This window comes from Larus michahellis, chromosome 7, assembly GCF_964199755.1.
Source record: "Larus michahellis chromosome 7, bLarMic1.1, whole genome shotgun sequence".
NCBI classification, from domain to species: domain Eukaryota; kingdom Metazoa; phylum Chordata; class Aves; order Charadriiformes; family Laridae; genus Larus; species Larus michahellis.
Window position 1 is genome coordinate 12,575,943 of NC_133902.1, and position 27,017 is coordinate 12,602,959.

At 47.4% G+C, this 27,017-nt stretch overlaps 1 protein-coding gene across 10 annotated transcripts in view; it reads left to right on the forward strand.

The window, feature by feature from the left end:
* Positions 1 to 27,017, forward strand: part of TSPOAP1 (TSPO associated protein 1) — a 73,516-nt gene that overhangs the window by 31,576 nt on the left and 14,923 nt on the right. For 8 of the 10 annotated variants that reach the window (XM_074593441.1, XM_074593444.1, XM_074593446.1 and 5 more), the window contains 15 exons: positions 227 to 331; positions 682 to 732; positions 6,900 to 7,083; positions 7,397 to 7,617; positions 9,922 to 10,031; positions 10,953 to 11,062; positions 12,508 to 13,323; positions 13,848 to 13,999; positions 15,795 to 16,388; positions 18,396 to 18,698; positions 18,990 to 19,169; positions 22,379 to 23,497; positions 24,096 to 24,222; positions 24,379 to 24,530; positions 24,692 to 24,860. In XM_074593441.1, coding sequence (XP_074449542.1) covers positions 227 to 331; positions 682 to 732; positions 6,900 to 7,083; positions 7,397 to 7,617; positions 9,922 to 10,031; positions 10,953 to 11,062; positions 12,508 to 13,323; positions 13,848 to 13,999; positions 15,795 to 16,388; positions 18,396 to 18,698; positions 18,990 to 19,169; positions 22,379 to 23,497; positions 24,096 to 24,222; positions 24,379 to 24,530; positions 24,692 to 24,860 — 4,393 coding nt within the window. The remainder of the gene's footprint in view (positions 1 to 226; positions 332 to 681; positions 733 to 6,899; positions 7,084 to 7,396; positions 7,618 to 9,921; positions 10,032 to 10,952; positions 11,063 to 12,507; positions 13,324 to 13,847; positions 14,000 to 15,794; positions 16,389 to 18,395; positions 18,699 to 18,989; positions 19,170 to 22,378; positions 23,498 to 24,095; positions 24,223 to 24,378; positions 24,531 to 24,691; positions 24,861 to 27,017) is intronic. The other 2 variants (XM_074593448.1, XM_074593447.1) reach the window with 2 other exon arrangements.

Here is a 27,017-nt window from a genome sequence, read left to right on the forward strand (position 1 = left end):
AGGCTGCTGCAGGGATTTGGGTGGGAGGGGAAAAAAAGGTGGCCATCACTAATTCAAGGATTTTCTTTGACTTGTTGCTCTGCCTTGTGGTAAGAGTTTCTTACTTTCTCGTCTCTTTAATGGTGACATGAAATACAGGCCATGTTTTGATTTCGTGGCCCATGGTAGGACACAGGACAGTGTTTCAGTAATGTCACCCTTCAGCTCTCTGTGAATTGTTCTGCAGCACATGAGAAATGTGGCTGAGCGAAGGCAGCAGCTGGAAGTCGAGCACAAGGAAGCGCTGCTAGTCCTGCAGGAGAAGCAAGAGGAAGTCAGACGGCTGCAGCAGGTATGCAGCGTGGGAGAGAATGGACCTTTTACTCCCTGATTCCCTGGAAAGTGATGGGACTCCTGCACCTTGTTTTCCTGGGAAGTGCAGTGTATGGAGGAGGTATATGTGAGCTTACAGGATAAAGTAAACCAGGGAAGGCTGTCTGCATTTAGGCAAACTCTGGTACCTGAGCAAAGTTGAAGGGCTTTTCTCCCGAATGGCAGTTCTGATCTCTCACTGCTGTTTGTCCAAAGATGCTTTCAGTCTGTACAGCGTGTTAAATCGATAGTGGTCTATCAGAGTGATGATGACAGAGTGAACTTAGGTAGGCTGCTTTCTTATTTACTCCATTTCTTATTTCTTCTTAGGCACAGGCAGAGGCAAAAAGAGAACATGAAGGAGCAGTACAGCTTCTAGAGGTAAGACAGAAGAAAACAAGATGGATTTGGTATCTTTTGTTCTTAATGTCAGCTTTCTTGATGCCCTGGGTTTTGTTGGTTCTTGAGCAAAATGCTTTCATGTCTTGATCGGATGCAACAAGTATCGGTTGTGCTGGTAGAGTAGTTTCTGGGGTCAAAGTTTTCAGGGATTAAATCCTGGCCTGCTCGGCCCTCAGATGGGTTACTTCATTCAGATTGTGCTCAACAACCCTTTCTGGGATGTGTTAAGTAACCAACCTCAGATCTGCTGCTCCATTTTCCAGGATCGCGTGCAGGGAGGAGGAATGCTTGTGTCCACGTGATTTGAAATTTCTTTTGTGTATATGTGCTCTATGCCCTTTTATTAGGGGGGAAAAAGGGAGAAATGTGACCTTTGCCTGAGCATAATGAGTGATGAAGTTTGAGGCAGCTCTGTTGTCCCATCTGCTAGGTTGGGACCAGCTGTGCGGGTGCTCTGCCATCCACACAGGACGGGCTTAGTCGTGGCAGCAGACAGCTCAACGGTGCAGCCTGGCAGATGTGATGATTTGCGTTATCTCAGCATTTATCAGGATGACTTTGGAGAAAACCTTGGCCGTGGAGTCCTGGAGCTGCAAAGGCAAAGTTCCAAACCCTGGAACTTGACGTGGTGATTTAGTGGCAGAGAGTGAGGTCTCATGCTAATGAGGCCGTGGCCCTGTCTGTAGTGGTGACACGTGGTCAGAGATGACAGGCTGAATTGCCCGTGTCCGCTGCTGTGCAGCAGCTCAGTGGCCGTTAGGAGCCCAGGAGAGTTGAGCAAGATGGTAAGTGTCCTTGCTGGGGGAGGTTGCTCCATGGCTGCAAGGAGCATCCACTTTGGAGGGCGCCTGACCTGTATCTGAACTGTAGAGCCTGAGAGTGCTGGGCTCCTACTGGATGGGGTTGAAATTGTTGCAGGCAGGGTGAATATTGTGGGGACGTGTTGTTATGTATTGCCCCATTGCCACGTCCTTTCTGGGACATATGCTTTCAGCTGCAGAGACAGGATCAGAGCTGATACTGGTGCTGCTCTTATATCAGTTGTATTTATCTGGCTTCTTGGCAGCCTTTAAGGGAAAGGAGGTTTGATACTTGCCAAATGTTTTATGAACTAATTAATTGAAGGACTGGAGAAGCTACTTAGGTTTAAACTAGACATCTACCTCTGCAAAGGAAGAAAGGGGCGGTCATTTTGTTCTGTGTTTGAGAGGCTGGTTGTGTTCTTCTGCAAGGGTCTTATCAGTTAAATATTCTTGCTTTCACGTTACTGGTACAGAGAAGCTTTATAAGTCAGTGACACTAGATGGACCAAAGAAAGAGAAGTTAGCATTAAAAGCTAGTTTAATGTGGAGCAGTGGTCATTTAGATGACAACTATAACCATAGTAATTCCAAAACATCAGCGTAGGGCAATGTTAGGGGGTCTAGGGTGCCTGCACTGCGTACTGTCATTTTTACGTGTGTTTGGATTGTTTTCTGATGTAATACTGATGAAGAATGATGGGTCTGTTGATGGGTCTGTTTCCCTTTGGAAGAATTCAGTCGCATAATTGTCATAAGAGGAGTCTTCCTCCTTGGAAATGTTCAAAACTTAACTAGACCAAGCTCTTGGCAGCCTGCTCGAGCTGACCCTGCTTTGGTCTGAGGGAGCTGGACGAGGGGGTCTCCAGAGCTGCCTTCCAGCCTCAGCTGTTCTGTAGTTCTGTGACAAGGCAGCGATGGGGGTGAGGAGAGGTACGGGATGGTTTCGGTGTGCAGAAGGGCCATGGATACAAGGACTCTCTCAGCTTAGAAAGAAAACCTTGAGGTCACGGGAATGAAGGCCTTCTGGAGTGGTTCCAAAGTACATGAGACAAGGATCTCAACTGCCTTTTGCACTGCCTAGGTACAAATGGCAGCAGTCTGATTTCAGCAATCCAGTGCCAAATTTTATTAGGAAATATGGTGAATAGAGCTTCTTAACTTTGCTGGTTTTCCCTGACCGAGGAGCAGGGTGCATGACTGAGCAGGCTGTTAGGTGCTTGAAATCACGTCAAAGCCAGGTTCTGAGCTGTGACTTGACTTCCCAGCACTCCTTGGTTTCAGACCTGAGGAAAGGTCGGGACGCAAAGTGTCCGTTCCCTTGATTTTATGGGTGGTTGCAGTGTGCTGGGAAAAGAGGGCTTGAAATTTAGCACCGACGCTCAAAGCATATTGCGATTTGGCTCAAAGCATGTTGTGATTTGGAGACCCTCAGAAAGTGCGTGGTTTTCTTATTCGTGCATTCGGTATGTGGGACTTGGCTTTTGTTTAGCAAGCAGATGCTTCTGGGAATGAGGTGGGAATCTCAGCATGGAACAAGGCAGACGCTGTAAGTTGTTGAGAAAACAATTTCATTCAAACTGAGGGTTGGGTTATCTTTGGCAGATTGTTGATTTTTGGCTAGTGTAACTGCTGATGTGGTTTTATATCTCTTTTTGCTTTTCTTCTTGCCATCAGAGTACTTTGGATTGCATGCAGGTACTGCTATAACCCTGTCAAACAGGATGTTTTTCTCCTCTGTCCTGACTTTGACAGTTGCTTGATATTCTTGTTTTAACTATACTCTGGAAAAGATTGCAAGAGTGTCACTTCCAAGAAATACATGTAATTAAAGGAGCTACCACTATGAGCTTAATGGAGCAGCTGCTTTTCTGTTCAAATGCTTTGCTTTCTCAGCCAATTAGAATTAGGAGCTTTATTTTTTTGGCATTTACAGATTTTTAGAATTGTCCAACTGTGCACCTTCTCCATGTGTCACGTACATTTGAAGGTCTTTTGGGAAATACCTGCATTCCAAGGGTGAAGTGTTTCCTTCAAAACCCAAAAGCAATGGCGATCTCACTGCAAGTGAAAATGTCATGGAGAAAAGGGCACGTCCTGCTGCCTTTGTAATTAGTTGGAAGACGGGAAGCAGAGATTGTGAATTAATAGTTTCACAGAAGAGGTAGTAACTAATGAAGTTATAGTCTGGGAGCTGTGCTAGCTGGCCTGTTCACAAATGATTTGGAAAGAAGGCTAATATGGAAGCGATGGGGTTTGTAGCTGATAGGAAACTGCTTTCAACAGTCACCTTCAGATCTGTCTGCAGAGAGTTGTGAGAAGATCTCCTGAGTAATGGGGAGATGAAATGACAGGTAACTCTGACTGTGCAAAGGCGTGCACACAGAGGAGAAGCAGCTGTGACTGCCGTGCATAGTGGTGGGCTCTGAATAACCTGTTGTGGCAGGAAATGCAATGTTTGAGAGAGGGTAATTTTTTAAAAATGTCAGCCTAATTCACAAGTCTGGTCAAACAGGCCAGTGCAGTGTTGGGCCATTCCCAATTCCCTTCCTAAAAGTTCCCAAGGATATTACTAGGATATGCCCACGTGCAGTAGAAGTAGCACCCACATCTGTGTGGAGTTATGGGTGTTCTGTTAATCCCTTTGGTTTTAGCCCTGCTTTGAGCAGGAGTTTGGACTGCAGACCTGTTGAGTTCCCTTCTAGCAAAATCGTAATTCTCTGATCTCAGAAATATGTAGCAGAAGATACAGATAGAGGTAACAAGGGACATCTGGAAGGGGAACATCAATTGTAGGAGAAGTGTAATAGAGCAGCCAAGACAGAGAGTGTCTAAGAGGACAGGGCTGAGCTGGTGGTGCTTGGGTCTAGCTTGGTGTGGAAAATCGGAGTACCTGCACCAACTGAATTGGTGGTTAAAGTGATCCCCCTGCCCCGCCAAGCTCTGCTCCCTGCTCTTGCAGCCTCTTCTGGTAGTCATGCTACTCAGTCTCACTTGGTGTGTGGCTCTTCTTTCCCCACTTTTGGGTTGGGTTTAGACACAGAAGTCTCCTCTCTCTTCTGTGTCTGGAGCTTGATTCCTGCTGGTTCCCTGAAGCTCCTGGCCATGTCCTGAGGCTCCTCTTCCTTATCCCCCTGCCTCCTGGCACTGCCCTGGAAACTTGCTGCTTGCCCAGCTGTGTGTGAACCTCCGCAAGTAGTTTGCTACAAGTACGCATTGTGTATGATGTGGCAGTAATACTTAAGGGATGTTCGTCCATTGTTTTGAACAACACAAGATCTAAAAGGTACCTGAGTAATTGGGTATCTCAGAATTAAGCTGTGGATTATCCAGGCTATTGACTTGCACACCAGCATAAATGGATTAAACGGTGATTAATAAATTTACAGAACCAAGGCACTATTATGATGCTTTTAAACACAATATCCAGATGCATCTGCTGGCTCAGGTCTCCAGACAAGATGGGCAAACCCTCTTTGGTCCTGCAGTCGTTCTGTACCTGTCTCTTGTCATCAGCTACATCTCAACGTGGGATCAGGGATCCGTGTTGGTCTAGAGGAAGCCCTGCTTTGATCCAGTGCAACTGTTTTTACTGTTTATGGTTTCTTTTCTCTATTAAGATGCAATGCATAGGGGAGAAGCATTTATGTGAAAAATCTTAACTGTAGGTAAACTTGAGCCCTTATGACTGCAGTGGAATCCCGTACAACGTGACTCGGTTAACAGGGAGTTCAGTGAGCAAGTGGAAAATGCAGATGCTTCTGGATGTTGCTCATGGCATCTGATACTCTTTTTCACTTCAGAAACAGTTTCTTCTTGCCAGCCTTCAGAGACTTCACCAGGCTTCCCTTAAAGACTGAGCGCTCCTAGCTTGTTGTGAAGGAAACAAGGGATAAACTGACATGTTTAAAACAGATATGCACTGATAAAATAAAAATGCATGCACGCTCAGAAATTGGTAGGGAGTGAACTACCAGTACTCTGAGACCAGAAAGAAAGCTTTTTCCAGGTCAGATATTATTTTTAGAGATGCCTAAAAAACAGGCTTTCTGTCTCACAGAATATTTCAAGGCATAATTTTTCTTGGAGTTGTAAGGAGAAAAAGGCTCTTCAGAAACATTTTGTAGAATGGAAAATTTTGAAGAGCACAATGCCGTCATCTGTTTTGATGCATCTTACCGATGCAAAATGATGAGAAGAGTGACTACAGAGCCTGGTGTGATCTCAGCCCTAAGAGAAAAAAGAACAAATGTCATCTCTTGCAAGGCAGAGCCTGCACCTCAGCCAGGTGCGCTAATGCCAAATTAAATATTTTCTGCATTAAGTCAATTGAAGAAGTGCTGATTAGCTAATGTATTCTCATCCAGCGCTAATGCTTTTTGTTTACTTATTACCTGAAGTGCATGAGCAGGGTCCACACAGGATATCTGTCTAGGAAGCCAGAGTAAGCTGTTGCACAGTAGAAGAGTGAGAAGAGGGGAAGGAGTTGCATTTTTCTGGGAATTGATATGCCTACAATGACAGACTATGTGGGGACGCGTAAGGACAGCCAGGACTCAGCAATATTTTGGAAGGGGAAGATATAGAGGTGGTAGAAAGAGAATACTAGAAAATACAAATGGTTCTCTAGTAGGAACGTCTCCTTCTCTCTCCATCGTATTTCTCCAAGGCTCCCCTGCCTCTCATCTTGCTGAGATGTAGGTTTCTTGTACTCAGCATGCATTTTCCTGGAGCAAGTCATGCCCAGAGGACCTGGTGGCAAAGCATCTGAGCTGCCCACATCAAAGAAATGTTCTGCAGCACGGGACAGGGTGCTGATGCTCTCTGCCCTTCCTAGTGCATGAAGGAGCCAAGATCTGGAGGGACAATCAGGAGTCCTGCCCAGAATCTGGGGAGGCCAGGGTAAGGTTTTGGGAGCTTGCTGGAGCCTCTGGAGTGGTGGATGAAATAGAGCATCGGAAGAGCAGTTCCTTTTGGAAACGTGATTTTAATGCTACCATAAACATGCAAAGTCTTTTTCTTTTCAAGGCTTATTTATCTTTGACTTATCTCGTCTTGTCTTATGCGGGGCTTGGATAGGATATTGAAGTTCAAACCCAGCATTTCAGGGATAATTCGTAATTGAGCTTGCAGTCAGTCTCCTCAAAGATGGTGAGTCTCGGGCTTTCAAAGATCCTGTAGGTATGGATTTGCCAGTTCCTGTTGACCATTCCTGGGCAGGGCACACCTTTAGGTTCTTGGAGTCTGAGACTCACTGAAAAGCTGTGGCAAAGGCAAATGGTGTTTGGAGCCTTCACTAGTGGTTTTGGTATGGGTTTGTGCCTCATCTTGTGTCTCTCCTGCCAGGCCCGGGTGAAAGATCTGGAAGACCAGTGTCGCAGTCAAACAGAGCAGTTCAGCCTCCTGTCTCAGGAACTCAAACAATTCCGGCTTCGAACAGGAAAAATCGACCTTCTCACCTCTACGCTGGTGACTTCTGAGCTTCCTCTTGCTCTGTGCAGCTCTACCCCACAGCCCCACTGGGAGAAGGGTAATTACACTATGAGTGTTTTGACAAATGAATTGTTGGGAAAGGTGTAAAGGAAATAATGCAAATGTTTAGTTAACTTTTGGGATCTCTGTCTCTATCTCTCTCTCATAAATACCTTTGGTTCATTTTGTAGTCATAAAGAGAATTTGGCATTTCTCTCACCAAAGAGAGCCCAGGGTGTCCAGTTTGTTGCACCGTTAAATAAGTCACATTTTCAGAGGCTTGAGCTGCTCTAAAGGGTCACTGTGATGCTCACTGCTGATCTTGTATTCTGCCTATGGCTAAAAGTAATGGACGGATTATTTTATTGCAGAATCGACTGTTCCTGGGTTGCTCACTCACCAGGGTGCAAAGAAGGTTCACAATGAAGAGACTGATGAGTTGCAGTTGTCACAGCGGGCACCTGATGCCACTGGTGGCTCCCCAGTTGCTGCTACCAGTTCTCAGAAACAAGCCAAGAAAGTGGAATCTCAGTCAAACTCTTCGAAGTCAGAATCCATGCAGAACAGTCCAAAATCCTGCCCAACTCCAGAGGTCAGTATGGGAGTCCCCTCTGCGGCCCGTGCTTTCTAGACACAAGGGAATAAATGCAGTGCTGAGAGCCCCAATAATGTTGCATTTATTCCCTCCTGGCTGCCTGAAGAAAATGGGGGGAAAAACAAGAGAAAAACTGCAGGAAAAAGTTGAAATGGCCTTGGATGCCTGTGTCTGTAATGCTCATTTGAACGTATTGCTGTGCTCCAGGAAGGAAACAACTGGCTAGACAGAGTGCTGGGCGCTTGGAGAAGGAGCGGGATGGGGAGGTTGATGGGTGGGAAGTGTGGGAAAGCTCTTGCTAAGCTTCCTTGTGACATCTCAGCTACTGTTAAAACACCCAAAGACTCCAAACTATTGTTTTTGACATGCTGAGGAGCTGCCCAGACTATTTTTGGCCTTGAGCTGTGGATAAGGGGCTCAGACTTTTTTGCTGGTGCTTTTAGGTATTAAAAATCTTACTTGGTGAAGTAAGAAATCTTTCTTGGTGAAAGAAACCATGAAAAGATGCTGAGTTTGTGCTAGCAGAGGGATGAAATTAATAGGCTTTGCTTGTTTGTGTCACCAAGATCTCATAGACGGTTGTTGCTTCTCCTCCCCAGGAGCTCTTACAGACTATTGTAGGGTTCATGTAAACAGTCTTTCATACTCTCCGCTGTACGTCGCTTGGTGTGACAATTTAGGGTAAAGTGGTGCTGTGAGCAGGGCTAGGCGTGATGGCGTGGGAAGCAGCTTTTGCTCTTTTGGTCCACGGCTATTTCCTGAGTGCTAAAATCTTCGAGGCCCTGTGGAGTGCCTCATTGTACGTGTGGAGCACACTGAAGTCTTGAGCTACCGAGGCCAGGGCACTAATGAAGGGATCCTGCTGTGGCAGGCAGTGTCCACCACAGCTCTGAGAAGCTGCCGCATTTAGAGACAAAGTGAAAGTCACACCTGTGGAGGAACAGGTATGTGACTACTGTAATTTCTGTAGTGGGAAAAATTACTATTTTTTTAGTGTAAGAGAAAGCTTGGAAGCCACCATGTCTCCAAGGCCAGTAGTGCCGACAAAGGTCAGCATGGGAACCTTGGAAAACAGCCAGCGTTTAGAGCATTTGGCTTCAGCAACGCATGGTCGTGGGAACACTCCAGAGTTTAGCCAGGCTGCTAAAAGCTACTCCATTTGGGTCTACCTTTGGGTGTTACAGGGCACAGGTGTCTGTTACTCTCGCACGTGATGCAAGATTGTGTTACGAGCAGTACGCTACGTTGAAAAGGTGCTCTGAACTCTTTGAAAAATTAACTTTGGCAGTTCAGATATAGAAAAAATACCTACCTTGTATTCTGGGTCTTCGACAATAATACATTTGTTTTGAGATCTGCTTTAAAAAGGCAGCTTGAATTGGCACCATTGCAAACAAAGACAAGGGAAGTAGTTTTCCTCAAAAAGTGTGATTGCATTACACAGCTCATTGCCACGGGATGTAAAATTCCAGTATGTCAATGGGATCAAAAAGACTGAGACAAATTTCTCAAAGATGCTTCTGCCAGTAGCCACCAAATGCATTCAGGGTGCAGCCTCCAGCTTAGGAAGTCCATAAGTAGCCGATTGCTAGAAGCCAACAGGCTGTACCAGGAAGAAGAGAATTTCATGCTTGCCCTGTCTCTTGTACGCTTTTCTTCAGCATGTGCTACTGGCAGCTACCAGAGCCAGCTGTTTGGACTAGATAGAGCTTTGGTTGGAAGTCATAGAGCTTTCTAATGTTCTGAAAGCACAAAAATATTATATCAAAGTATTTACAAGTGCTGGAGAGGAACTGCCTGAACAAAAGCTCTTAGAGACTTACATATCTAATAGGGCTATAAGGTGTCCTTTGTTCAATTTAGCGATACCGAGAAATTAATATACTGAATTATGGATATGTAGGGCGGAAGGGCCCTCCAGAGTCTGTAGTCCAATCTCCTCAGGTGGCATTGTCACCAACACTAGATCAGTGTGACCACGGCTTTGCCTGGCTGAGGCTCGAAGTTTTTCAAGAATGGAGATCCCCTACCTCAGTGGGAACCTGTCCCGCGGTTCCATCACCGACCTGGGCAAGGAGTTTTTCCTAATGTCTGACTGGAACCCCTAAAGCTGCAGCTTGGAGCTATTGCGTCTTATTTCTACCTCTTCACCTTAAAAGTCATTCTTCCAGGTAGTTCTTAGCTCAGTGGCCAGGCTGGCACCATGAGCTTAGAGTATTTGTTCACTGATGTTCGAATGCTTTGAGTATTCCTTTACTCTGATTTGGGCCATATCATATCCTTCATCTTTAATGTTTTTAGGTGGACACTGCAAGTGAAATGGAAGAACTGGATGTTGACAGCATCTCTCTAATGCCAGAACCAGGCAGCCAAGGCCCTGCAAAGCTCCAGGTGTTCTTAGCTCGATACAGGTACTGAGTCATTTCTTGTGGTCTATGAGGTTAGACAGGTTATCTCACAGTTTACCCTCTTCTCTAGTGTTAACCACTGTTAGGGACGGGTATTAGGTGAGAGGCCCCCTGATGAGGTAGGCAGGTTAAAACTACCAGCAGTCCAAATCCTGTCACCAGTGTATTTCTCATTTTCACGCTAGTGGAGCTTTTGGACCTCAGTTTAACATGCAGAGTTACAGTGCTGAGAGTTGTATAACTTGGATCCCGAGGGTTGGATAATTACGAAGAAAAAGGCTAGAAACCTTTTCTTCACTCATGTTAACTTTCTTCTTGCATAAATCAGCTCATTCTTAGGGTCTTAAACATAAGAATTTTGAGATTCTCTGCTGTGCTTGTCCATGACAGTTCTGTGGCTGGTAAAGCGTACCTTAAATGTGTGGGGCATTTTCCATGCTTTGGGTTTGGTTTGGTGTTTTTTTGGTTTTGGTTTTGTTTTTTTCAAAACTATTAAGTACATGAAATGTAGAGAGCTATTGACATAAAATAGTTAAGAGTGCAGGTGAATTTAAGGATGCCTATTTTAGAAATGGCAGAGCCCTACAACTTTCCTACTTGGTACGCTCAGAAACACAGCAGGCACTCAGGTAATTCACATCTCTCTTTTTAAGCACTTTCTTGAGTCACTCTGATCTGTTCCTTCAGACGTCACAAGACATCTGTTCTGCTACTCAGAAAATTATTCCTCCCTGCTATTTGAACACGGAGCAATATATTATTAGTTATATATAAAACCGTAAGCTCGAGTCTTGGCCTTTGCCTGTGGAACTTGCCGCTTGCAAAAACCCGATGTGAATTGTACGCTGATGTAACATCACAGCTTGAATGTATTGCTGTGAAAGTTCCTATTCAAAGTAAGCCTTCATATTGTAAATATTTCAGCTATAATCCTTTTGATGGACCTAACGAAAATCCAGAGGCAGAGCTTCCGCTGACTGCTGGCGAATATATTTACATCTATGGAGACATGGATGAAGATGGCTTCTTTGAAGGTGTGTTTTAGTAGAACGAAATGTGACCGAACTGCTGTGGAGAGGTGATCTCTTTTAAAAAAAAAAAAAAAAAATGAGAGAGGAATTTAGCGAAGCTTGAAACCTCAAGATAAAGTTTTTCTGCCCAAAGTCAGTTTGTTAGAGGGAAGAACAGATTCTGTTGGAAAAGGGTTTATTTATGTCAAGATTAAATTAAGTTTAAAACATGAAATCCTGGTCTAGTGGTTTCAGTGGGAATTTTACCACTGCTTTCAGCAGAGCTCCAGGTTTCATCCCCATATGGTTCCTCCCCAGCCATGGAGAGAAACATGTTCAGCCCTGGGCACCTTCTGCAGATGGTCTGTTTCCCTCTTCCCAGTGACTGTGTCGTGAGCTGTAGGCAGCTGACGGCCTCGATTACCTTTTGCTCTTTTGGCAGAGTAGGGTATGAGCTAAGCAGCCCAAACTACAGTCCTTATCCTATTTGGTGTCGTACAATGCATTTCTCTTTTGGCATCTTTGAAAACGTGGTGCTGCTTGGCCAACAGGCAGGTGGAATCAAAACCAAGAATTGTGGACTTCATTTGTAATGAAGTTTCTTTGTGGAGCTGGCATTCTTAATGGTCTGAAGGATCCTCATTTTACTGAGGCGCTTTGCAAGAGCTGAGGCAAATGCATGCCATGTTGCACTGCTTGCTCTTTGACTGTTCTGGCTCTTTATTTCTTTCTATTTCCAAGCTTCTCATGTATTTATTTGTTTGTTTATTGTTTAAAGAATAAAAAAAAGTTATTCTTTACTAATATTTTCTGCTTTCCCTGCTTTCAGTTGATTTGCTATAGGTAGAGTTTGAAAGGGGAAAGTAAGCACAATCCCTACGTACTGCTCAGTTGTGATCTGTTGGTCCTTGCACGTACCAAGAGTGCTGTAGTGTCAGTCATCTGGGTGGGTTCTTTTAGGACATCTTTATTACAGAAGCTAGTGTAACAAAGTAAACAAACTAAAAAGAAGGTGAGAGCTTAATACAGAGCTGGAAAGATGGACTTTCTTGAGGAAGTACTACAAAAGCCAAATCTGTATGGCTGGGAGAAGACGTAAAATCATCAATCTGCATAGTTTGGGAAGGCTAGAAAAAGACACTTAAGTTAGTGAAAGAGCTGTGATGAGGAACAATAGGATAATGAAGAAGGAAAAACCCTTAAGCTAATTGCACAAACCAACTTTCTAGTTAGTTGGCTCTGGAATGTGCGGAGCAGTGTGTCTTCTTACTGTGGCCATTAGGATCTAACTAGGGCAGCCTTAGGAAATGCAGGAAACTTTGCCAGGAATAACCTCCCAGAGGATTTTCTTCATTCCTGACTGCAGCGCAGTTATGAACTAGCGTAGACATTGTCGCGTTGTCTTCACGGATGGGTTGGAAAGCTGAACGGTAGGTGCAGTGGTAACAGGTTTCCTGTTTTTTGTTTAGGGGAGCTGATGGATGGCCGGCGAGGGCTGGTCCCCTCCAATTTTGTTGAGCGAGTTTCAGATGATGACCTCATGATGTTTCTGCCTTCGGAGCTGAATGATCTCACCCATAGTTCATACCAGGAGAAAAGTTTTGTCAGTGCAAGCACCAGCAGTGGAGATAAGAGTGATTTCTCCATTGAAGAGAGTAGCATCAGTCCCTTGGCCAGTAGAGCAGAAGGAGACCAGGAGGAACCTGTTAGTCATACAGCAGTGCCTTACCCAAGAAAATTGACTTTGATCAAGCAGCTTGCCAGAAGCATAGTTGTAGGCTGGGAACCACCACTTTTGCCAGCTGGCTGCCCAGACATACAAAGCTACAACATCTATGTGGATGAAGAGCTACGTCAAAATGTGAAGAGTGGCTTTCAGACCAAAGCAGTGATTGAAAAGCTGGATTTGAAGACAAAGGCTTACCGTGTATCTGTGCAGACTGTGACAGAGCAAGGCAGTTCTGATAAACTGCGATGTACTTTCTTTGTGGGGCAAGATTTTTGTGTGGCACCAACTATGCTGAAAGTCAGAAGCGTCACTGCCACATCAGCAGAGGTGACGTGGCTTCCCTGCAACAGCAATTACAACCACGCAGTCTATCTCAATGGGGAGGAATGTGACATAACAAAACCTGGGGTCTACTGGTACACCTTCCGCAACCTGCAGCCGAGCACTCCATATGTTGCCAAGCTGGAGGCCCGGCCCTTGAAAACACCTTGGGAAGAGTTGCCAGAGGGGCAGGAGCAGAACTCAGCTGTGATACACTTCACTACCCCACTAGCAGGTATCAGAGCAGTCGTGCCCACTGTGCATGGAGTGCTTGGAGCAGTGCGCTCTGCCATTGCTTTGCTATGAAGCCTTGGGGCGAAGGGAAGTAAGGTTTATTAGGTCCCAAAGCCTGAGATGCTGTCCTGTTTTGTCTTAGTCTTCTTCTTCTTTTATTTTAAAAAATTATCTGTTTTTTTTTTCATTTGCTCTGGGGAGACATCCCCTTTGCTGATTTGAACAGCATGCCTCTCAGGGCATGGAAGATGTGGTTTGCCATGACCTTGCTCTAAGGGTTTGCTGCATCTTGGCCTCAGCTACTTTTGCAAAGTTCTGTTTTCTGTTCATTAAAGCTTTCACAGAACAAGAGTGCCTTATTTTCTCTGGTCCTTTCTATCATTTCCCAAGAGTAACCTGGCTAGTCTGTGTGGTTCTGCAGTGGCAGGTCCAGTGTGAGTTTTCTCTTTGATTCAAGCCAGGGTTTAGTTTAGCTTTAGGCTCTAATGAGGAAAGCATGAGCAAAATCTGTTTGGTCTCTCACAGGGACACCTGATGCTCCTTTAGATGTCCAGGTAGAAGCTGGTCCCTCACCAGGTATCCTCGTTATCAGCTGGTTACCTGTCACCATTGACGCTGAAGGATCTTCCAATGGAGTTCGAGTCACCGGTTACGCTGTGTATGCAGATGGGCAGAAGGTATTGTGCACGCTGGGCGAGGCTGGTGGTTGTGCAGGGGTGGCTGGTGCAGGGGTAGCAGGCAGTCGCAGAGCCTCAAGACCTGGAAAGCAGCTGGTGACGGTACTGGTCAGTGCCGACGTGATGAATATTAATGTCACTGAGGTGCTCCTGTCACCTAGCCAGGACTGGGCGTACTTTGTGTATTTGTGAGAGGTAAAGAAAAAGGAAGACAAGGCCATACTCTCAAAAGCAAGGAAACTTTTTTTTTTTTGACCGGGAGAGGACTTTTCTAATTAATATGTCATTAGCGTGGTGCATGGGGACCAACTCGGCTGCAGTAACTTGGTAATGCATGGCTGATCCAGACTCGTGGGATCCTGAGTAGGAGACACAGTGACAGCAGAACGCAACCACGATGGTTAAACAGTGTTTCACGCTCTTTCAGTAGGGAGATTCTATGTTCCTCGTTAGAGTGCTTAGTTTGTAATTTGCTCCTAAGCTCTCCCTTGCCGTTGACTTATCTTTCCTGTATGTTTTTAAAGCTGATATTAGAGTGTCTTCCATCTGCCGTGTTTTTCGCGTGTCCACCTGAAACATGGGTGGGAAGAGGCCTGGTGACACTACCTCACCGCAGTGGGGTCAATCAGAAAGCTACCCAATAAGTTAATCTCTTGTCAGTGGTGTTATACCCAAAAGTGGTGGTTTGGTTAAAATGAAGAGCAATAAAAAAAAGTCACTTTTTAAAAACAATCTTCCCGTGCTCTCCATGTAGGACATGGATAGTGACAAAAAATGGAGAAGGTAGAAAATATGGAAAAGTCAAAAATATGTGAAAATATGGAGAAATATGGAAAAGGCTTCAAAAAGTAAGCATGCCAGGAGGAGGTAACGACAGTCCTTGGCCTGGAAAGGAATAATATCAGAGAAGGGACAACGTTTGGGCCGTTTGTTTTGACTCACGCACACCAAAAAAGACATCTGTCCAGATTTTTGATGTGTTCTTGATATAACTAAGCTGGGAGAGTTTCTGTGGCAGGAGCCTTCACTAGGAAAACAGGACAATTAGCGTCAGCCTCCTCTGTCTCACCCTGGGCACTGGCTTGATCCTTGGGGAAGCCATGATCTCAGTGAGCAAAGAGTCCTCAGGACACGGACAGAGAGAAGTACACAACCTTGCCACCTCTTGTGGCTTGTCTCTGGACTGTGAGGAGTTGAGGTGTAGTTCTCCGTCCCTTTCTCAAATTAGGAACAGGCAAAGGGAGAGGTGTACAAACACCCCAGGGGCCAGGACAAATGCTGGTAAAGAACCTCCAAGGATATTCTGTATTAAAAGTGACCTGCGGTTTTCTGCGTGCATGATGTTGGGCCGTTGGCCATGGGAGAGGCAAAGCACAGCTGTTTGAAGGAGCACAATGCAAAAGAGAGCAGGTGCGTGCTTCCTTGGATAATTGCTCTTTTATCATGGAAATCCTTTTTCCTCTACACAGGTCAAAAAAGGAGGAGTCTGGGAAGGTAGGCGAAAGGGAGGCCAAAAAAAGGGATGGCCTTTTAAAGCGTAGGGAGCAAGGAGAGTTTTAAAACCTGGAGTAGGAGGGAATATAGCCTTATTTTATGGAATGTCCAGTTTCTCAAATGGTTATAGTAAAAATTTCTCTTTACTATTCCCTCTTCCCTGATATTGTGCAGAAGGGTGGGAATCCTGCCCACTATCAAGAGCTTTGTGGACAGTCGTTGACTTTGGATTCAGGAATTGTTGTTCTCAGAAGGGCTGAGCTGTGCAATCAATAATTGTTCCCTCTTTCTTTGCTTGCAGGCGATAGAAGTTACTTCTCCAACAGCTGGGAGTGTTCTGGTGGACTTGTCCCAGCTTCAGATGTTCCAGGTGTGCCGGGAAGTTTCTGTGAGAACGATGTCTCTGTATGGAGAGTCGGTGGATTCCGTTCCAGCCCAGATTTCCTCAGTCTTGCTGCGAGCCTCTCACCGCTCTTCACCTTCTGATTCTGCTGTTTCTACCACTTTTACCTCTAGACTGTCCCGTGGAGAGCCCAGAGGCTCCCTGCCTGCACGCAGCCCACTCACGCACCAGACGGCTGCACTCCTGCTTCGACAGAAAGCTCCCGCTGATAGCTCAGATGCCAAATTGACTGATCTCTCCTCCAGCCACGATGGCTCAGCGCAATCGCTGCCAGAGAAAGCCTCTTTGCCGCCTCACCTCTCCTCTCCCAGTGCTTCCTTGGTGCAGGTTCCGGGCACTTCCCCACAGGGATCGGACGCTGCACGAGACAAGAAATGCCTGACTGTGCCTCCTCAGCAAGCTGGCAGCACCGTGCTCCCTAGTGAGGGTACGGAGCCTGTCCCTTTGAGAGAAGCAGAATTGCAAGGTCTGGGTGAAGGGACGGAGGTGCAGGTAAGCCCTTACATCTCCTGCCCAGTTCCACGTGTGCTGGGAAGGAGGATGGATCATTTTGGTGAATGGAACAAAATGCTACGGAACATCTTTCTGTGACACACTGTTGCCTTTGGGCCATGTAGTTGGCAAACCAGTGGGGAGCGTTGGCTGCTCTTGTGTACCAGGAAGAGCAGGTGAAGCTCATTGCTTGATTGCCTGTGTGCAAGCAGAGCAGGAGTAGAGTCAGGAAAGCAAGAATTCATCAGAGATTGAAGGCGAAAAGGATGTTCCTGCTGACAATGATGTCAGTGTTAGTCTGCCATTGCTGTGCTCTGTGAGGTGACAGGGTCTTCTCCAGTCTAGTGGGCTAGCACAAAGCAGAGTAGGCACTCTGGCATGACGGGGCACCTTAGTGGACAGCACAGCAAGGTAGACATGTCTGAAGAAGAACTGGCAAGCTGTCCTGACGTTGGGTATTTGGAATCCTGTAGGTGGGTGAGTGCTTTCAGGGCTCTTTTAGGACAGTGGTGAAGATATTGGACTAGATGATCTTTGGAGGTCCCTTCCAACCCAAACTGTTCTGTAATTCTATGATGCCAGAGAGCCCAAGAAGAAAAAGGTAAATAATCTAGAAGGTGCTCGCTCTGTGACAGGTGGGAAGTGGATCTTGTTCGTGTGTGATGTCTTATATCAGGAAAAAGGATCTTTTTCCCATTCTGACCTTTGACATTGGAGATTTGAGGGAGTGCTTCAAACTGTCAAATTCAGCATGTTCTTATTAATCATGGCAGCATGAGCTTGCAAAGGCTCAGGGGTAGACAAAAGCAGGGAAGACTTCTGGTAATTGCTGGAGCATCGGCAGCTGTGTGGACCCAAGACCAAAGGCCAGGTAAATACACAGAAGAATCGACATGTTGAGTCCAAAATAGCAGTTGTCATTCTTCAACCTCTGGTCACTTGTTACTCACAGTACCTCAGGTCAATTGTTGTGGTTCATTTGCCTACGTTTGGATGTCTAGTGTAGATGGCTACAAGGGGGTGGGTCTCTTTGTCTCCTTTGTAGTCAGTGGAGTGAAATGGGTGCTTCCAGGGTGCAGATCATCCTTCTCGCTCGAGATGTGTGTCTTCACTTGGCTGTCAACGAAGAGACACAGGGCAGAAGGATCCTAGCTGTCAGGATCACCAGGAGATCTAGACCGGTCTGGCTTTTGCGTGAGCCAGGGGACATTTAGAAACTAGGCACCGCAGTGTCTAAATCTCCCCAGGGGTCTGATCCTGTAAATATTTTCAAAGTGTGCCTAGTATGTAAGGACAAGGTTGTGCTCCACTGCAAATACAGCGGAGGCTGCCTTATATTAGAGCGAGGCTTAGGGAAAGGGGTGGTTGCCGAAGGCCCACCTGCCTTAACCCTCCTCATTCCTGGGGTTCCACTCCTCCATCTCCCAGAGGTTTTCTTAATCACCAGACTGAACTGACTGAAAAACAGGCTAAACGTTTAAAATTTCTGTAATCCAACTAGGTGACCTAACCGTGAGTCCGTGCAGTTGTACTCTCTGCGTACACTCTTCATTAATTCCCCTTTTCTTCACAGCCCTTACCAGCTCCAAGAAGTACTGGGCTAGCGTCCTCAGCTCAAGCTAATCTGCATGCTGGTGTGTAGGACATTCCTCAGGCACATGAGCGTGGGAACTGGCCTCATTGTATAGATTGGGCTCTTCTTGTGGTTCTAAAACTAGTTATTGTTGATATGCTCCTGTCACTAGCGTGAGCCACGTGCAGTGGCCGGAGCCGCAGCAGTAGAAAGACTGTGTGTCTACTTGCAGCTAACCGCAGGGAGGGGTTTGTTCCAGAGCTGGCCAACCTTCCCAGATGCCTGCTAGCATCTTCGTGTGCCAACGACGGAGGATGCATCATGTTTCTCTCAGAGAGTTTTGCGGGGAAGGTCCCCGTTTTGGTTCTCAAGTATTGGATGACATCTCTCTCAGATTTCAGCGTTGCGATGACGGTTTTTGGTTTGTTTCCCAGATGGAGCAATCTGTAACCAAAGCGCCAGAGCTGGAAAGCCCATCTAATGGTAGTCTGAAGATACGTATGGAGACCTGCCATGCGTGCTCTGAGGAAGAGTTACCGAAAGGTCCCAATGCTGAAAGAGAGAAAGAGGAAAAGGAGAAGCACTTGAGCCCAGAGCCTCTGCCCTCCGCCAGCCAGGCTGAGGGGACAGAGGACGCTTCCCAAGACACAAGCGCGGGTGGGAGCAGCTGCCAGGAGTTCCTGAGGTTGTCCCCTGGCAAGGAGGTGATGAAAGAAATGTCCAGAGTGAAGAGAGAGGTTTGTTTAACTGTGGTTGAATGTCTCTGCCCATGGAGGGACGTGGCTTGGATATGACACCCCTCGGTTTTAGTCTTACGCAGTACTGTTCTTCTGCAGGCTATAAAACATGTCTGCCGGTTTTGTGTGTCGTGTGTGTTTGTGTACACACGTGCCAATTGCCGCGTTGGGTGCTGCCCAGTTTATTTTCTGCCACGCCTTAGCTGAGTACGAGAGAAAGGTAAAATGTTACTTTATTGCTGAAATAGAGTGCCTGGGAGGACTGAGGAAATCTGTTTTGCTTTTCAATAGCAAGAAGAAAAAATGTCTGAAATGGGAAGACGACAGCTGGCCCTTTTTGCTGAGCACAACCGTAGTTCCGACCTTTCAGATATTTTGGAAGAGGAGGAAGAAGATGAACTGTCTTCAGAAGCTCTGGAAGAGAAGAAGTGGGACCAGAGAGAGCTATGTTACCGGGAGAATGGGGAAAAGGTAACTGGTAGCGGAGTAATGCTTGCGGGGAGCGCCAGTGCAGCCATCCCATGTCATCAGCTCACAGGAGGAGGTGCCGGTCTGAGCCCAGCGCTCTCACCAGTGCTTGGCTAAGTGTCCGCCTGCTCCGCTTTTACTCCCAGTGCTGTCTTAAGCTAGTGAAAATGCAAGCTCTTTGTGAGAGGGAAGGGTGTTTATATGTAATGAATGTACCCAGGGTTTAATTAGTTGGAAAAACACACAGTGTAATGCGAACTTTAGAACCCAGGGTTAAAAATCAATCCTATTGATCAAGTTCTTAATACAGATATAAACAGTGAGCACACAGGAATCTGTAAAGTCCGCCCATCTGTAGATCCTGTGTCAACCCACCTTCTCTCCTAAGGCAAAACAGACACAGAATATTTTGGCCTCGGCCCTGCAAACACTTCTGGATGTGAATAACTTGGCGCGGATCATTTTCCTTAGACCTTGGTGCTCTGTGTAGGAACGGATGGCTTGTAGGCACAGAGCCGTGGCTTCGCAGCTCAGATGTTACAAGTGAGAAAATACTGGCTGAGTTGAACTGTGAGTGATCGTGTTAATTCGTGTTACACGTTCAAGCAGTTAAAGCTAGCTAGTGTGTGTGCTTAAAGCTGCACATCTGGAAAGCAGTATGTAATCATAGAAATTACAGCAGCTGAGATGCATGTGCGTGAGGGAAAGTACTGAGGTTGAGTGAGAAATTAGAAAGATTTGCAGGAAATATGCCTGTATAGCACCCCCTTTGTTGTTTTTTTTTTCATGTGACCAAAGAACATCTGTGGTTTGTTGATGCTGACCCGTGTGGCTGCAGCAAAGATGGGTTGAGTCTGGTGAGCATTAAATGCTCGGTAGTAGGCAGCGTAACTTTTTCTGGAGGACATTTGCCGCTGCTCCTTTTCTCCTTCTGAAGGGAGTTCTGCTTCCTGGGTGGGGAGGTCGGACCTGCAAGTGCAGCGTGTCAGGAGCCCCAGGAGAACCTGGTGGCTGGAGATGCTGGCGCTGCCTGGGAAGGAGTTGTCGAAAGGGCTTCCAGTTGTTGGGATTGCACCGAACAAAATGGAAGAAAAACAGTTTCCCTGGAAGGAGAAAAGCGGAAATAAGAACAGTAAAGAACACCGTTCTTTGTCTCTCTTTCCTGTATGTTTTATTGGCCTGGACATTTTGGGGGGTTTGGTTTGTTGTTTTTTTTCTGAAAAAGAAACGCCAAAACCCCATGCACATCCTGTTGAATTGAGCAAAGTGGGGCTTCTTGATCTGGTAAAGTGATTGTTTTCCGTTCTGGCAGTGACAAGTTGAGAGCGTGACAAGATGCTGAATGGGGAGAGGGCATCAGGGGCAGGCAGCTTTAGGGCACAGAGCTCCCAACGCTGCCTTACAGAGTGAAGGAAGACGGTGAGCGAAGCAGGCCAGGTCTCAGCAGGGCTCTTCTCTAGGATTCTGCATATTTGGTAACATTTTGCATTACCTCAAAACTCCTCAGCCAACTCTGTCAGGATTTGGGGGATGAAAGAACGGAGGGGTGTTGCTTTTAAAATGTTTACCCTCAAAGTAGTTGTTTAATTTCTGAAACCATTTATTATATTAAAACTCGAAAGTGAAAGCCCCACAACTTTGTAAAGAGCTGAAATAAGTCTTACTGGACTTATTTTATGGTTGCATTTGTAAGCTCTGCGTATCCCTAATTGGTGCTAACAAGGTGGGAGCCTAGAGCGCATGTCCTCTAAAGACAGTTTGAGGAGGCTGAGCTTATTTGGCCTGGCAAAGAGGAGGCTAGCGGGAGATCTTGCAGCTGCCTACAACCATCTGAAGGATGGTTAAAAGGACGAGAGCGCTGAAGTCTTCTCGTTCTTGGCAGATGACGTAAAAAGAGGCAGCAGTCGTGAGTTGCTGCTTAGGAGGTTCATGTTGGAGATGAGCACAAACTTCTTTCCCAGGAGGGTGGTGCAGCCTTGGGACAGGTCCCCAGAGAGGTGAGGATCTCCAGTTTGTTGTGGTTTCAAGCCTCAGCTAAGCAAAGACACCGATTTACTGTTGGCAACAGTCCTGCTGCAGTTAGGAGATTGAACTGCGGACCTCTGGAGGCCCCTTCAGCCAATTCTAAATATAATTCAAGACCAACTTGGAAAAAGTTATGGATGTTGGAATAATCAATAAGCAGCTTATAACTGCATTTATTTATTTTCCCCTGACTGTGGTTCGGTTTTTAATTATCTCTGAACAGGCCTTCTCATGCCTGTAGCTTAAAACATCAGTAGCTACGTATGCTTTGTAAACTATTGTAAATGTTTTTAGAACATGTCATGATATAAATTGTCAGAGAAGTTGAACAAGAGGCCTCTGGTAAATTACACCGTGCATCTGGGATTCTACCTTTTTATTTTAATATAAATGTAGTAAGAGACAAAACGTAAATTCTACAGTTGGTCCAAGACAAATTTTAAAATTCAGCAGTATTTTCCCCAAAGTTTTATGTAACCTGGTAGGCTCTTACCCAGCTGCAAGTGAAATACAAGTCTGTGCGACCCCTTTGATGTAGAGGGGTTTCATGTGTGTTTATGGCAAGTCTGTTCACCTGGATTTGCAGACAGGAAACTGCTGGACCTTGACAGGTGATGGGAAGGGCCTAGGGAAGGTCCTCCCATAGCAGCAACATCTCCAAGGGTGTCTTGCTGCACGGAGTCACTTCCTTCTGTTCCAGTGCGAGGACAGAGAGGTAAGGGAGGACTGTGGGTCCTTGTGTGAGCACAAGGCTGTGAGACTCGTACCTGCGGAGGGGGGAACCCAATCGGCTCTACACTGCAGTGAACAGCCGTGGAGGAGCTGTGTCTCTCCTGCCCTGTCATCCCAGGCTGGGGATGTTGAAGCTGTGGGGAATCGAGTGGACAGGGTGAAAGGTGCTGCAGATAGTTGTGTGTGTAGAGGCAGAGGCTGGGAGGGAGCTCTTCCATGCATTGGCCTTTCTCGCTTTCCGCTGCATTGCTAGTTCATCTGATTGTCTTTTGCCAGAAGACCCATTGCTATCTTTTGCTTCCTACCCTTGCTTCGCTGCAGACCACCGTCGCCGCTCCATACTGCTGTGCTGGGAGGGAATCAGCTGTAACTTTGCCTCTCTTTTTAATGTTTATTTCCTCTTTTTTTCCCCTTTGCTTGTCCTGGCTGTGGCTTTTCTCGGGGGCTGGGTACAGATGGATCTTTGTGATACTGACAGCGATGAGGAGATTCTGGAGAGGATACTAGAGCTCCCGCTTCAGAAAAACCACAGCAAGAAATTGTTTAGCATCCCTGAAGTGACTGAGGATGAGGATGAAGATGAGGATGAGAAGTGTGTTACGGTGGAAAAGGCAGACCCTCAAGACTCCTTGGAAACACTCACCTACCATTCAGGAAGGTCAGAGAAGCCACTTAACATCAAGGAGCCATTTCTAAAGGCAGATGGGAGTAATACCTCCACGGATCTGTCCGCTCAGACTCCGCAGGAGGAGCGTGTTGTTAAGGAGAGCAGAGGGGATGCTGACCATGCGAATCCCGCCTTTGTCCAGCTGGCCTGGAGTCAGAAGAAGGCAAACTGGAACTGGGAGAATGACCCGAAGTCTGGAACTGGGGCAAGTCCTGCTTGGAGCAAGAAGAAGGGAAATAATTGTCGAGAGAAGATCCGGAGTCGGTCTGAGATGGGTAGGAAGAGACAGAATGATTTAACGGAGCACTGCAGTCGACTGCTGGGCAACTGCAGCCCCATGGGAGGTGGGTTATACAGAGCTCCTAGCCTCAGGGAGGAGCTGAACGTTGTGAGCAGTGCTGGTGGTAAGGAGGGGTTTGATATGTACAGTCGCGCCAGACAAGGCACCTTACGAAAAAGCCACAGGAAAGCAGTTGTTTCAGGGCTTGCAGAACCTTCTGTGATGACTACACGCTGCTCCAGCCCCAGGAGCCTGGAAATAGACATTGAATATGACTCTGAAGATGATCAGGATTCGATCTGTGCATCGCCTCCTGAGAGCAGGCTGTGGCCAGAAAGGTCCCAGAGCTGCCAGGGGGACTGGAGTGATTGCTCCAGTCAATCTGAGGTTGCCCACGTGGATGGCAGAAGGGGCCTGACCAGACTGGAGATGATGGAAGAACAGAGTATGGAGTGGGCTGGGTCTCCGAGCCGGCGCCTGCAATTCTTCTGCCAGGAGAAGGAAGCACTGAGATGTGAGAGCAGTTCTGAGGAGCAGGGCTGGGAGCTGGACTGTAAGTCACCTGGCTGGAGAAGGAGGCTCGAACATCCTTCGAAGGGGATACGTAGCACCTCCTTGCACAAAAGGGTTGGGTGACTTTTCCTATTCTGGCTTTGAAGCAGCTTGCAGTGGCGTTAGCTTCCCTCTGCTTCCCTGGCCTGCCTGTATCTTGCTTTGTTCAGTGTTGTCCGGAGAAAGGACCCTCCTCTAGGATTGTCTGGAAGAATATCTGAGAGATTCTGTAGTTCTGTGCTGCTCCATGGCTTTTCTTGTATTAGCTGCTTCTGCTTTTCCTGCTAACTGACCGAGTGTCACCGATGCAGTATTCCTTTTCACACTGGGTCTTCCTCCCCACGGCAGGAGGCTGTGGGACCCAAATGAAAATCCCTGGTGAAATAAGCTGATTTGTGAAAGCTTTGTGTAGATGACGACTGTAATGTCATTGCCTCCCCCCGAAATGCCCTTTCTTGCATCCTCACACTCACCAAGGGGATTGTCACTGGTGCCCGGCAGGGTGCCTGCCTGTACTTAGTTCTGTTTTCCAACTCCCTTGGTATTTTCAGCTCTAGTGTCCCTGAAGAGGAATGTTGCATTTGGATGCACTGCTCTTTGTTTGGGCTGAGCGCTGTTCACACGAGTCTGAAGGCAGAGGCTGCTACTAACTCTCTGGTGGTTCCTGTTGCAGGCGGCCGGTAATAAAGATCCTAGGGGCCAGGAGCTGCCTGGCACTGCCGCCTGGCAGGCTCCCAGCAGAAGAGGGAACAAGAGCGTAAGAAGAAGCCAAATGCAGAAACCTTTGCTCTCTAGCCCAGGTGAGTGGGCAAGGGGGGGAGAGCTGGGCAGCAGGGGAGAGGGAGGCTATTGGAAGTGGCAGGGGAGAGGCCAGGAGGCAGTATTTGAGCCGTGCAGGGCTATGGCAGGGGAATGATGCTGACGTTCTCTCTGGTGTGTCCCCTGTCTGCGCACAGGTCCTCCAAGGAGCACCGCTTCAGAAACCTCTGCTAAAGATGATGGCATTAGAATATTTGTGGCTCTCTTTGACTACGATCCCGTTTCTATGTCTCCTAACCCTGATGCGGCAGAAGAGGAGCTCCCGTTTAAGGAGGGACAGATCCTGAAAGTAAGAGCACACCTTAGTGAATGTCTCCTACTCTGTATGGACCCATCTGGTGTTCTAGGGACAGCATAAACCTTGGGAGACAGAGCTTCCCTTTCTGCTTTCTCTGTGCATCTCAGTCCCTGCAGCATAAACAGTCTCTGGCCTGTTTTTTCCCTTGCCAGGTATGTGGAGACAAGGACGCTGATGGCTTTTACAGGGGTGAATGTGGAGGAAGGGAGGGGTACATTCCCTGCAACATGGTGTCAGAAGTCCAGGTGGAGAATAATGAAATCAAGAAGCAGCTGCTAAAGCAAGGGTTCCTGCCTGCCGACACACCGATGGAGAGCATAGGTACTGTATCGCCTTTACATGTGTGCTGTGCTATTGCCAGCGTGTTTCTTTGCTGAAACGTGGAAAGCTCAGTTGTGCTATCAAGCTGTGTGGCCAGTGCAGCCCACCTAGGGCTCGTCCCCGGGATCTGAAGGCTTGTTTAGAGGCCGTTGCAGTAGCAAGCAGGGAGGTCCCGATGGATGATGGAGGCAGGTGCTCTGAGGTTTTGATTCATACCTGACTCTACTGCAGCACTGCGCTGCCCCAGGCTGTGGTTGCTGGAGCTGCTCCTGTGCTTGAGGTGTCGTGTCTGTGAACTCAGCACAGAGTGTCAGTGAGGCTGGTCCTCGCTAGTTTGAGGAGCAGCTGAAGGATGTGAACAAGAGTTTTCACTTCTGTGTTCTCTCCTTTGTTTTGCAACTCTGTAACTGGAACCCACAGGGGTGATCCTGCTCTTGGGTGAGAGAATCTGGGATTTGGGAATGGAGAATGACAGGGGAAGACTCATGGGGAAGGGGAAGGAAGGGTGTGAGGCAGCAAGGCAGGCAGTCAGGAGTGTACAGGGAGCAGACCTGGTCCTTGGGCTGCTCCTTACTCGCTCCCTAAAGTACGTGGTTTGTGCTTTATGCACTGCAGAGACTTTCCTGTTTCTTCCCACTTGTGGACTCAAAGGAGAGGAACCTTCCCGGGGATGTGCAGCCGTCGCAGCTCGGGCTGGGTTAGGCTGCAGTTCAGTGGCTGTGAGCTGCCCCGAGACGGCTGTCAACATAGTGGTGTCCCAGTGCCTACCCTTATCCCTCCCATCTCTCATCTCGTGCCTCGCTGCGTACTCTCTGCTACCAGTGGTAATTGTTTGATCTGCTCCACTTGTTGAAACAAGAAGAAATTCTTGTTTTGGCTGGCCGCTGTTTCCCCACCAGTTCAGCATGGTAAAATAGCATGGTGTGGGTCTGATGGGTGCTCAGAGAGGCGAAGGTAAGCCCTGACCAAGCTGTTCCATTGCCTCTCACAGGCAGTGGAGGAAAAACAATAAAAGAAAAAAAAAAAGAAAAAGAAGAGAGAGAAGGATCAAACTTCTTTCCATTTCTCTGCAGTGAGACCCAGTATCCAGCCCTAGAGGCTGAGGGGCTGCCAGTGCCCAGCTCCTAAATGTAGGTTCTCCGGAAGGTTGATCCTGAGGAGCGCAGGGGTCACAGAATCACAGAATTATAGGGTTGGAAGGGACCTCTGGAGATCATCCCATCCAACCCCCTGCCAGAGCAGGGTCACCCAGAGCAGGCGGCACAGGAACGTCTCCAGGTGGGTTTTGAATGTCTCCAGAGTTGGGAGACTCCACCACCTCTCTGGGCAGCCTGTGCCAGGGCTCTGCCACCCTCACAGCAAAGAAGTTCCTCCTCATGGTTAGGTGGAACTTCCTGTGTTCAAGTTTGTGCCCGTTGCCCCTTGTCCTGTCACTGGGCACCAATGAGAAGAGCCTGGCCTCATCCTCCTGACACCCACCCTTTAAGTATTTATGTGTTGATGAGATTCTCCCCTCAGCCATCTTTTTTCCAGACTGAAGAGACCCAAATCCCTCAGCCTTTCTCCATAAGAGAGGTGTTCCAGTCCCCTCATCATCTTGGTAGCCCTTTGCTGTCCCCTCCTCAGCAGTTCCCTGTCCCTCTTGAACCGGGGAGCCCAGAACTGGACACAGTGCTCCAGGTGCGGCCTCCCCTGGGCAGAGCAGAGGGGGAGGATGACCTCCCTCCACCTGCTGGCCACACTCTTCTTGATGCATCCTCCCAGGATGCCATTGGCCTTCTTGGCCACAAAGGCACATCGCTGGCTCATGGTCATCCCGTTGTCCACCAGGACTCCCAGGTCTCTTTCCACAGAGCTGCTCTCCAGCAGGTCAGCCCCAACCTGTCCTGGTGCGGGGGGTTATTCCTCCCCAAGTTGAAGGAGGCTGTTGCTTTCACTTTGTGGCTATGTGATTTTTTTTTGGTAGGTTTGTGTCCTTTGGCTTCTCCCATGTGTAGGGAGAGGAGAGGTTTGAGTAAGGCTTTTTTCCTCACTTGGAACATTCACAATGTTTCTCCTGCATGTATCCTCTGGTGCCCAGAGACTGCTAGATGCCCATGGTGGCCTTCGTGCCGCGTTGCTTACTGTTGGAAGAATAAAGGAACTTAATAGCTCTGA